The sequence below is a fragment of the Camarhynchus parvulus genome, chromosome 12, assembly GCF_901933205.1.
Source record: "Camarhynchus parvulus chromosome 12, STF_HiC, whole genome shotgun sequence".
NCBI lineage: Eukaryota > Metazoa > Chordata > Aves > Passeriformes > Thraupidae > Camarhynchus > Camarhynchus parvulus.
Window position 1 is genome coordinate 1,418,185 of NC_044582.1, and position 11,719 is coordinate 1,429,903.

General features: G+C 48.8%; 1 protein-coding gene across 3 annotated transcripts; it reads right to left on the minus strand.

Annotated features, from left to right (window-relative positions):
• Nucleotides 1–359: 359 nt before the first annotated feature.
• Nucleotides 360–10,158, minus strand: TSEN2 (tRNA splicing endonuclease subunit 2). 3 transcript variants are annotated; one of them, XM_030956454.1, is made up of 12 exons: nt 10,128–10,158; nt 8,379–8,568; nt 7,574–7,655; nt 6,768–6,804; nt 4,623–5,118; nt 4,450–4,527; nt 3,957–4,007; nt 3,242–3,380; nt 2,201–2,237; nt 1,471–1,582; nt 976–1,065; nt 360–550 (listed from the first exon to the last, which is right to left on the minus strand). In XM_030956454.1, the coding sequence occupies exons 2-12, from the start codon at nt 8,550–8,552 to the stop codon at nt 491–493; spliced, it is 1,356 nt and encodes a 451-aa protein (XP_030812314.1). In that variant the 5' UTR covers nt 8,553–8,568; nt 10,128–10,158; the 3' UTR covers nt 360–490. The 3 variants fall into 3 exon arrangements, with proteins under 3 accessions (XP_030812314.1, XP_030812315.1, XP_030812316.1); XM_030956455.1 differs by lacking the exon at nt 10,128–10,158 and having other exon boundaries at nt 8,379–9,094; XM_030956456.1 differs by lacking the exon at nt 10,128–10,158 and having other exon boundaries at nt 8,334–8,510.
• Nucleotides 10,159–11,719: the final 1,561 nt, after the last annotated feature.

The following is an 11,719-nucleotide window of genomic DNA, read 5'->3' on the forward strand; positions in this document are numbered from 1 at the left end:
GCTGCAAATCCCAAGGGAAGAAACACTTCTCACCCAGAGTGGGAGAGGTGCCCAGGCCCCAGAATAAATTTAAATTCTGGGAAGAGTTCCTCAATGCTGAGCTGTGATTGTAGAACTAAGTTCCAGGGTCCCAACTGCAACAACCAAACCTCTCCCCAAATCCAAATCCGAATTCACCAAGACTGAGAAGTCAGGTTTGTGCTGCCATAATATCAGAAATACTGTTCCTAATGACTGCAGTGTAGCCACCACTCAAACATGCACCTTTTTATCTTTTATATTTTGAGCTGGGACACAGCTTTTCATCTGTTCATTCACATTTTTCAGTAAAACATTCTCTCCAGTAAACATGATACATCTCATTTTAAACAGCATTTATCCACACCATTTTATGTTGGCAGAAAATGTTCTGAGGCAGCAGTTCATCACGAGATCAGGTAAAAACCACCAAGAAGTGGTTTTTAACAAGTGAGGTTTTCTTGTGCATCAGTTAAAATTCATCCTGCTCGCTGCGCTCACGGGAGGAAACCCAACGAGACACGATCAGCTCCTGGAATAACACCCAGCAATTAGGGAGGGAAAACCCCCAAAGCTACAGGAAATCAGTGAGGGGTGGGGACTAGGTCTGTAAAACTGATTATGTGCATTATGTGGCCACTTAGGTGCTTTAGTAGATGAGTCTGCTCCTGAAGAGAGCTGAACTCTCACATTTTTCCCCTTTTATTTCTGACCTTACCTTAGCCCTGCCATCTCCACAGGGTTTCAGGAATCCCTAAATGCTCACATGCACAGTACCAGCAACATTCCCATTCAGACAGGAGATGTTCGGCTTACAGAGATCCTGCAATGCACTTTGCATGATTTGGGGCACGAAGGAATTTGATTTTATTGCAGCCACACGTGCAAAACCCAACTCAAGGCAAAGAGGAAGGCACAGTTCTCCCAAGGAGCTGTGAAAAGGCAGGAACCACTCACCTGGACCTTGATTCTCTTCATGCACTCTGGGGTTGCCATCTCCTCTGCAGTCATGTCAGAAGGTCTGATCAAGTAGCACAGCATGAGCTCCTGTGGGCAGCCAGGAAACACAGGAATCTCAGGGCATTATGGAAGCACCGTGGGGCTCACACTGACAATGTCAGGGAAATTCCAGTCTCACTGCTCAAAGGGAAATCCTGGGAGGTGGCAAGGGCTTTAGAAACAGAAGTGGCAATCAGGAAACAAGGGCCCCTCAGATCTTGCTGTTCCTCACACAACTTCTAACATTCCTAAAAGTGGCAGAACTTTCATAATTATTATTTAACAATAATTTTCTCAGGATTCACCTGGGTATTGATAAAGGAAACTTCTCTCCCACTGGCAGATCAACATATTGCTCATCAGGAGGATTCTCTTCCCAGCCTCAGTCCAAGTCTCTGCCCTTTGGAGCCAAACTTTACCATCCCAAAGTTGGTTTTACCCCAGAGCTTGTACCTTGGAAGCATTTGCATTTGTTCTGTTCAGCCCAGACAGGGACATCCAGCTGAGGGGTCTGCGAAGGGAACCTTCAAAATTATCATCCACCAACTCAGCAATGACAGAGTAACTGGAAAACACAGCAGGCAGCACAAGTCACAGAAAGGAAATTGGCATTTTCTGAAGACAACTCAAGAACTAGGGGCTAAAAACTGGCATTAAACAATCTGCCAGCTTGCAAACTGTGAAACTGAGGCTTTCTATAAGGAAAAGAGGAGAAATACTGAAGTTGTGGATGTGCCCAGTGGTGCCTTCCCTCCCCACCCTTCTGATGTTTGTAGCATTCTCTTTATTAATGCCAAGCTGACATTTATAACCAATTTATTACCTAGGAGTTCAACCTGACTAGCCAACAAATAAAGACAATTATCATCCCTTTAAAGTTCTCCCACATTACATAAACTACCCAGACCACATATTTTTCTAAATTAGTATTAGGAAATCTAATTATTTCCCTGAATCCATCATCATCATCATATAAATCCACTGCAGCTTGTGATTTTGAATGCCTGTTATTTATATTCAAAGAACTGGTGTCATTTAGCTCCTCTGCTGAAAGGATTTTCACATTCCCAGTGTGAACACAATGTATTTTGAGTGATGAATATGTGCTGAACCAGTGAAGATGCTAAATTGGTGTGAGTGAAATTTAACTGAAAGAAATGAGCCAGAAACAGGAGTGTCAAACCTGGCATGGTAGAACGGGGGCCCTTTCCGATACAGCACTGAAACGAAAGAGAAACACCTCAGTCAGATCAGAGTTTCAGTGGCTTTAACACCAGGGCCCATCAATATTGTCAAATGATCTGTAAATTTTAATTACATGAGAAAAAAACTTCAACTCTTCTGCATTCTGCTCAGAATTAGGTTGTCCCAGCAAGTGGAGAGAGGGAAGAGCAGCAGAGTGACTCAGGACAGGGCAGGTCAAAGGCAAGAGGAAGAACCTTAGGAATTAGCAATTGTAGGAAAGAGTTTAGGATGGGATTTTCTGGCAGGGATGATGAATTCAGCCAGAGCTACACCCTGACCTAAAGGACTTGCTCAGCACACCCCCAAAGCCATGTCACCACTTCAGCAGCATTAGAACACCTGCTGGGCTGCACACATCCAGAAACACCTGACTTCAGTGCACACTCTGTAATAACAGAGTAATTGTAATTGCTGCACTGCTCATGTTGACACGAGCCAAATGGAGCCCTTGGGCTCCTCAGCAAGGACACCACTATTTACTTCTGTAACATTAAACCCCCAACCAATAACAGAAAAAAGCCAAGTCCATTCTCTAGCTCCCCCAAAAAGCCCACACAAAGAAACAATCCTAGCAGTCAGTTCAGCAGAAGTCCAGCTTCTCTTAAATGGGATGAATGAGGTGCATGAACTTTATTGTGGATTGGGATCTGGACTCAAACCTGTTATGTTAACACTGCAGCAGATGTGTTTAGAAGAGGACAGAGAAAGTTGGAAAGGGAATTTCAGTGCAATCCTGCAGGAACTATGAACCTCATGAAGCAAACCAGACCTTCCAAGCTGTCTCTTCACGTCCTGGATATGGGATGTTCCTTTCCACTCACATCCCAACTTCACTGCTAACTGCAAATGTCCTCTGCCAACTGCAAGCAGCAAAGGCTGCTCCAGTCCTGCAGCTCCTCACTGAATTCCTCTCTGGAGTTCTGCCTTGCCTGGAGGAGGGGTGGGCAGGAAACGACCCCATTTTTGGGGAGGTACTCACAGAGATCCGTGCCATACTTCAGCCCCACCTTGGGCACCCAGCCCTTGCCCCTGAAGTAGTGGTAGGCCATGTAGGTGGTTTTGAAATCAGGCTTCACCTCACTGAACACTTCCCACAGCTTCACGATGCTCAGGGGCTCCTGCAAAGCACACAGCAAGGTCACTGCACTGAGAGAAACCAGCCATGCTCTGCTGCACAGCAGGAAAAATATCAAATAACACAGCCACAGAGCAGGAACTGCAGACAGTGAAACAGAACCCCTGGATTCAAGGCAGGAACCTGCTGCTCCACTTAGTGGCTCTTTTAGGCAGTTCACAATCAGTCCCATAACACCCCTGTTAAAGGAAAGGCTGATAGATCTTCAGCTAAAAGCACAGGTTTGAATTATTATGGCATTACATGAATAATAGCTTGGTAGAATTAATATCTAAAACCCCAAGGAATTTTGCCATCTTGCCTAAGTGACAACAAAAATCCTTTCTCTGCAGACAGACAGTGCTTAATTATACTTGTCTTGGAAACTTGAAGCTTTCAAACCTGTATTCCCTAAACAGAAACACCATTACTTGTAAGAAAACCTTCCCAATTCCTGTGTTTGGTATTTCCTCCTGCAGAATTAACAGCACAAATCACTGCCACACAGGTGAAGATTCAGACCAAACCATATCCAGAGAAAAAGTATGCCCAGTAATCCAAAATTAATCCAATCTCTTACCTCTCCATAATAAATACTTAAACATCCCAGAGCATACACCAAGAAAAAAGCCTGCAAAAACAAACAGAGGCAGTTTCAGTGACAGCTACATTCCTCCCGCTGTTTATATACAAAGCCTTGCAAGAACAAAGGCTTCATTCATTAATTTCCTACAATGTCATCCCTGCTGAAGGCATGGTGTTAAAACTGACACGTAAATATAACGAGAAGGAGCAGAATTGAAAGAGGGTTCATATAAATGTTGCATTCAAGTCCTGTCACTGGTCTCTGTGTCACTGGGATTACTCACCTAAAGCAAACAGGATTGGACTCTATTTTTTAACCACCTCATGTAATTATCATAGCATATTAAAGCTAAGTTTAATGACTAAGGCAATCTTAGGAGACACAGGATCCTGTATTTTAGAAACATTTTAAATGACAGTGTAACACAGATTAAGGTTTACTTTAACAGATGAAAAGCAAACTAACTTGCATTGTGCTTGACACGTACCTCTTCCAAGCTGAGTTGTAAGTACTCAAAAATCCTAAATGGGTTTTTTCTGCATACTAATACTTCCTTCTTGACAAGCTACAAGAAAATTTGACTATTATTAAAATGTTCAACAGGAAAAATAATGAATTCTGAAAGTAGCTTTTTCTAAAAGATTAGATCTTTTTTCTTACATTCTCTTGTGCATGAGTGGAGTCATCTTCAGGACAGGAGCTGCCTTCTTCCTCCTCTTGCACCAGCACATATTCTGCAGCACATACCCTGGAGTCCATCCCCTCCCAAGCCCTCTGCTCAGGGCTCTGCTTCCCCTTGCAGCCCCAGGGCACAGGAGGGTCCCTGTGGCAGGACCCTTCAGCCATTTCCCTGGGATCCCTCTGCTCCTGGTCCCTGGAGGCACTCCCAGGATCCAGGGCTGCATCTCCTCCCTCCTTGGAGTGCTGGTTCTGACCCTCAGGGCTTTGGGCTCCTTCCCTGCCAGATTTCCTGCACACTTCTGCATTTCCTGGGCTCCCTGTGGTGCAGCTGTGCCCAGTCTGTCCATCCCCATCCCCTCTGCAGAAGGGCAGCCCCAGGGGCTGGGTGTAACTCTCCAGGATTCTGCTGATGGAGCAGCTGTCCAGGCCCTGCTCCTGCAGCACACTCTGAGCCCACCGCACGCGGCGCTGGTACCTGGGGAACACAGAAATGAGGAATTCAGGGATTGATCCTTTAGTTAACACTGCAAAGCCCAGAGGGTTCAGCACAGTGCACAAACACCCCCAGCAGCTGTGGGCACAAATGGGATCGATGCAGTTGGGGCTCCAGTTTTTTAGGGAGCCTCATGAACACCAGGATTCTGCTGCCTCCTGTGCCTCTGTTTGGCCTTTTCCCACTTCCCTGGCAGCAAACAGCCAAGTGCTGGGCAGGTTCAAGGAGCAGCAGCTTCACCAGGGAGAAAATCCCTTCTCCCATGAAAGCCTTAAGCCTGAGTTCCCCACAAATTTGGAATTGGAATTGCAGAGTTGAAACATGGAACAAGAGCCCTCCCACTTCAGCTTTTACACAAGGACTGAGAGCAGGAACTGCAAAACTCTGCTGTAACTGCCCTGGAAACAGCAACGGCAGGAACACCAGTGGAAAATTCTCTAGCAGGAACCACCCTTTGGAACCAAAGCCCTCAGTTATATCCCTGAGAAATGACAATAATCCCACCACTGAGATATTTAAAACTTCCAGCTACTATTTCTAATAGTTTTCAACCATGACAGAGTTTTTAGTGCCTTTTCTCTTGGAAAATAAGATTAATTAATTATTAATAACATTTAATGTTATTAAAATAACATGAAGTCAGTTGAAACATGACTCTTCACTCTGTGAAAGTGAAAATCTTGTACAGCATTCTTTATTTCCCTGAACAAAATCCTCAGGCAGCAATTTCAGCCCAGGTAACAAGGACATTAAATGCAAATTCCATGTGTCAACACAAACACAAGCTCCCCTGCAGGCTCCTGATAAAGCTGGATAATTCAGGGCTCTGCTCTTTGTTATATAAAGGATACTCCTCTCTGTCTTATTATTTAATTACCATTTAATTTGCACTTGCAGGTCTCTACTGAAGCAGAGCATTTTGTGCAGCAATAAAATCACACTTTTATTGTTGCTCAGCATCTGCAAGCAGCAGTTACTGTAGCAGCATTAATAATAATATGGTTACTGTTCTTCTTACCTAAAATTGAGGGCTGCAGGAGCATAATTTTCAAATTCAGGTGAACTTTTGTAGTTGTCATAGAATTGAGTAACTCACCTGCACATGCCTAACAGTTTATACACTATTTAAGCAGAAAAAAAAATGTGGTCCAACACTAAGTTCTGCTAAGTGTACAAACCACCAATGTTAACTGAGACTTAAAAAAAGGTAAAATATCAAAGTATTGTAAAAGTTCAAGAGATGCTTCAGCTACACCATAAAAACCCAATATGGAAATGGAAGAGATATTTTAAATAGCCTGCCCCAGAAACTTCTTTTCCTGCTCCTCACCTGAAGAATGTTTATTATGCTTGTAATTGTTATTAATGAATTAATTCTGTGCATTCACTCCGCCTTGGCTTCTAGTCACCAATGAACACCTACAAGCCTACATGAAAAACCACCCTGAGGATCACCCCGTGCCCTATTTCTCCTTCTTCTAAAGTGATTTGTAAATGAAATAATGGGAAAAGAAATAGAAGCAAGTCACTGTCTTAATTCATACCGCAAACAACCTGAAACCCAGTGTGAGAAATATAAACCAGAACAATCTGTTTCCTAAAAACCCCAAGAAAAAAGCAAATTCACTTACTTTTGAGATGTAATTATGGGCATGTTTGTGTTAACACCTGTGTAAAGAAAAAGCACACATTGTTTCATCAACAGAAAGATGGTTTTGTGTGATTTTGGTCACTGGGGTGATCTGCAGCCTGGGAACTGTCCCCATTTTCAGTCCTCAAAGCCATTTTGGTGCCACTTTTCAAGCAGGGACAGAGCAGAACCAGGAAAGGTACAAATGTAACAGCCTGCACAGACAAGAACTAAATACACTTTTTCTCCAGACAGTTATGGAGAGACAGGATAAAATCCAGTGATGGCCTCTGGGACTTCACTGTCACGGCAGAGGTGAGTACAAAATGGGTTTTTACATAAACAGCCAAGAGCAGACTGGGTGTGACTGACTCCAAGCAGACTGAAACCTTCACCAATCCTTCCTCAACATTTCAGGGACACCAAAATCTGCAGATTAAACCCAAGGAAAACCAGGGGGAAAAAGCCCCAGGATGATCCCTTTACTTCAATCTTCCCAAGCAACAACTCAGTGAAGGTTTGGGAGAATGCACTAAGGAATTATCCACATGAATTTCAACTCTTGGATTTTTCCTAGGCATGAGAGATGGGGAGGGGCAGATATCCTTCACCAAGGAATTATCCACATGGATTTCAACTCTTGGATTTTTCCTGGGCATGAAGAGATGGGGGGAGACAGATATCCTTCACCTGATCCAATCCAGCAGATTCTTCTGCATGTAATTTATAAAAATATACCTTCAATGGGTGAGGAAAGGTGGGAAGAGCTCCCAGAGCAGTGCTGAGCTCCAAAGAGCCCCCACTTACCTCTCCACTTGGCCACCAGCTGAGGATCTGAAATGCTGAACACTGGCCGGCTCCTGGAGAGGATCCCTTTGCCAAAATAGCCCTGCAAAGGACAGAAAACCCCAAACCATCTCATGGCACACAAATTAACCTCTTCCCACTTATAAAATGTGCAACAGTGACACCAGCTGGAACAAACAGCACAACTCTTGCAGCATTTCAGCCCTGCCTAAAGCTTGTTTAGCTGCTGGTTCAGGATGAAACATCTGATTTAAACAAGTGTTCAAATCCCATTTAGCCTGGAGAGTGTTGGGTCTTTTCCCTGAACTCGAAATATCTAAAACCTCCCAGCACATGTTTGAAAACAACATCTGAAACCAAGGAGATACCACTGCATTAGAATGGTACTCAGACACAAAAAACTGAACACAGCTTGTTTTACACAGGAATAAATCACTCTGAAGTTAAAAGAATTATACAAGCACTTACAAAACATTAATATTTCAACCCCCTGAGCTTTAAAAACAAGAAAATGCTTTGAAAAGTTGCATGAAATGTTGAAAGCAGACATAAACATGAAGGCTTTGCAGCTGTTTCTTAGCTCACAATGTCACTTCATTCCAACATTTATTTGCTTGGATAAGAAAGACTTTTCACATTTGATACAGAATATATTTTTTTGGTGCTGATTTCAGGAGAGAAGGGAAATATGGAGAATCACGGGAGGCTGAAGGAGCAGGAAAGAGAAAGGCAGCAGATTTGAACCAGTATTGTGCTTTACCTGCATTTAAAACACTACAAATATTGTGCAAACAGGGTGCAGCACCTTGTTGTAGAGCTGTTCAATATCCTTGGGGTTCCTCACAATCACATTGTTGTTAATGATCTCAGCCTGGCAGAGTCTGAAATCCTTCCCCCCCACATCCACAGGAAAGGGAGCCTTGTAGGACTCGAAAACTCTTCTTTTCCTTTTTGGGGGGTGGAAAACCGCTTCTGCCATGTCTTAATTGATCCTCCTAAGAAGTGGAAAGAAAGATTTAACAGCCGGGAATTAAGGTTCACCCATTTTTTTGTATTTCAGCAAGACCCCTCCTACAGCAGCACATTCTCAGTGGATGCTGCAGGGTAACACAGGTTTAATTCTGCAACTCTGTCACCAAACAAACAGGCAGGGATGTGCTGGAGATCTCCGATCTGCCTCTGGGGCATCCCCTGCACAGCAGACAGGGCTGCTTCCTCAACCCAGAGTTCATGAAGGAAACTCCAGCAATAAAGGAGTAAAATACAACCAGGAACAAAGCAGAGTAATGAGCCCACAAGCAGAAACCATATAAGCACTTAAATATGAACCGATCTGAGCAGCCGCGTTGGGGCAGCGCTCCCAGAGCAGGGTGGCACTGCGGGGCTGGGTGTGCAGGACCGGGGCTGACCGGGCGATCCCGGGGCTCCCTTGAGCTCCGACACCCTGGGGCTCTGGAACTGCAGGAGAGCCGCGGCCTGACACCGGGATCCGCTGCGCCGAGGGACGGCAGGCAGCGATCTCCTCAGGGCTGTCCCGGGATCCCCTCAGGGCTGCCCCGGACCCCTCAGGGCTGCCCCGGATCCCTCAGGGCTGCCCCGGATCCCTCAGGGCTGCCCCGGATCCCTCAGGGCTGCCCCGGATCCCCTCAGGGCTGCCCCGGATCCCCTCAGGGCTGCCCCGGATCCCCTCAGGGCTGCCCCTGGACCCCTCAGGGCTGCCCCGGATCCCCTCAGGGCTGCCCGGGATCCCCTCAGGGCTGCCCCTGGATCCCCTCAGGGCTGCCCCTGGATCCCCTCAGGGCTGCCCCGGACCTCAGAGCTGCCCCGGGATCCCTCAGGGCTGCCCCGGATCCCCTCAGGGCTGCCCCTGGATCCCCTCAGGGCTGTCCCGGATCGCCTCAGGGCTGCCCCGGGATCGCCTCAGGGCTGCCCCGGGATCCCCTCAGGGCTGCCCCGGATCCCCTTCAGGGCTGCCCCGGATCCCCTCAGGGCTGCCCCGGATCCCTTCAGGACTGCCCCGGGATCCCCTCAGGGCTGCCCGGGATCCCCTCAGGGCTGCCCCGGATCCCTTCAGGGCTGCCCCGGGATCCCCTCAGGGCTGCCCCGGATCCCCTCAGGACTGCCGCGGAATCCCCTCAGGGCTGCCCGGGATCCCCTCAGGGCTGCCCTGGATCCCCTCAGGACTGCCCCGGGATCCCCTCACGGCTGCCCCGGGATCCCCTCACGGCTGCCCCAGGAGCCCCGCCGGGACAGCCGGGCTCTGCTGCAAGACCCGTACCCAGCCGGGGGCGGTCCCGGTGGGCTCGGGGGCAGTGTCTGGTCCCGGTGGGTTTGAGGGGCAGTGTCCGGTGCCGGGGTGTCCCAGTGGGCTCGAGGGCAGTGTCCGGTCCCGGGGTGTCCCGGTGTGTTTGAGGGGCAGTGTCCGGTCCCGGGGTGTCCCGGAGGGTTTGAGGGGCAGTGTCCGGTCCCGGTGGGTTTGAGGGGCAGTGTCCGGTCCCGCTGGGTTCGTGCAGACCGAGCCGAGCCATTCCCGCCACCCCCGCGCGCCACGCACCGTCACTGTCACCGTCACCGCCGCGCCGCCACCGCGCCTGCGCACTGAGCCCGCCCCGGGCCCGCCCCGGCCCCGCCCGGGGGTCCCGCCCCGCTCCATTCCCGGTTCCGCTCCGTCCCCGCCAATCGGTTCCGCCCCATCCCCGGTCACGGTCTATGCCCCGTCCCGCTCCGTCCCCGGTTGCGCTCCATCCCCGTCCCGCTCCATCCCCGCCCATCGTTCCCGCTCCGTTCCCGCCAGGGGGTTCGTTCCCGGTCCCGCTCCATTCCCGCCAAGGATTCGGTCCTGATTCGTCCTAGCCCAGAGGGAGATCCGGTCCGTGCCGGGGGGTTCCGGTCCTGCTTCACCCCGGTCCCGCTCCATCCCCGGTCCAGGGGAGGTTCCGGTCCCGCTCCATCCCCGCCGTGCGGGCCCGGTCCCGCTCGGATGTCCCGCCCTGGCAGAGGTGAGGCCGCGCTGTCCCGGCCCCGGCTGCCGGCCCCGAGCCAGGGATGCTCCCGGCAGGGAACGACCGGGAATGTGCTCCCGGCTCTGCTGCCGGGCTGTCCCCGCCGGGATGCGGCGCTGTTCCCCCGGGATGTGCTGATGACCTTCCCGGGGACAAATCACACGGCACTGGCGGCTTTAGCGTGACCAAAGTAGAGAAGCTTTTGGAGTGAGCGATGAGCTCCTCGAGCAGCGGCAGGAGGCACACGCGGAGATGGGGAATTAGCAGCGAGAGGACGCAGGGACGATGTTCTGCTCGTTTGGCTCCGGGACAAAGGCCGTGGCCCGGTGCCACCCGGGACAAGGCACCGCTGTCCCGCCGGGTGAGGCTGATCCGCAGCTCAGAGCCAGCTCGGCAGGACGGGCTTGTGCAGCTATAAAATAAAAGCACCTGAATAAAATACAAAGCGTTTTCACGATTTAGGACCTGGTGTTTCTTTTTCTACAGCTTGAGCCCTTCTTGTCCAACCCATGGTCACACCTTCACCTGCTCCTGTTTGAGGTTACCCTGCGAGGTGCCACTGTCACACAAAGAGGAGCGAGACAATTTGGCTGCAGACTCTCAGCAGAGAATTCTGATTGCCAGCAGAGATCAGGGAATTCCCTGGTGAAAAGCTGTAATAATACATCCTTCTTAGGAGGTATTTTATCTCATTCCTGGTTTTTATGGTGAGCCAAAGGGCAGGCAATAGTGATTACAAGGCCAGACAGGAATTATTGCACAAAACATGGGAACACTCAGCTTGTGTTCTTACAGTTATTGCCTACAGAGGTGTGCTCGATGCACCAGCTCAGGACTTTTTGATGTTGATTTGCATAAAAAGTGTTGAAGACAAACCTCAGAGGGGCCTGATGTGTTCCTGTCACCAAAGTACAGAGATGCTCTGGTAACTTCAGGTTCATTCTCAGAGCTCTGCCATTGAAATATCCAAATTAAAATATTCCAGGCAACAAAATGAAAGTGACCCAGCATCAAAGATGTCACTCTGATTCAAAATTCCTTCTGAATTGGTCAAACCAAGTCTCACTTGAATGAAAGCAGGATTATCTCTGCTATATCTGGGTTTTCTCTTTGTGCAGACACATTTACTATGAGATGTTCCCTG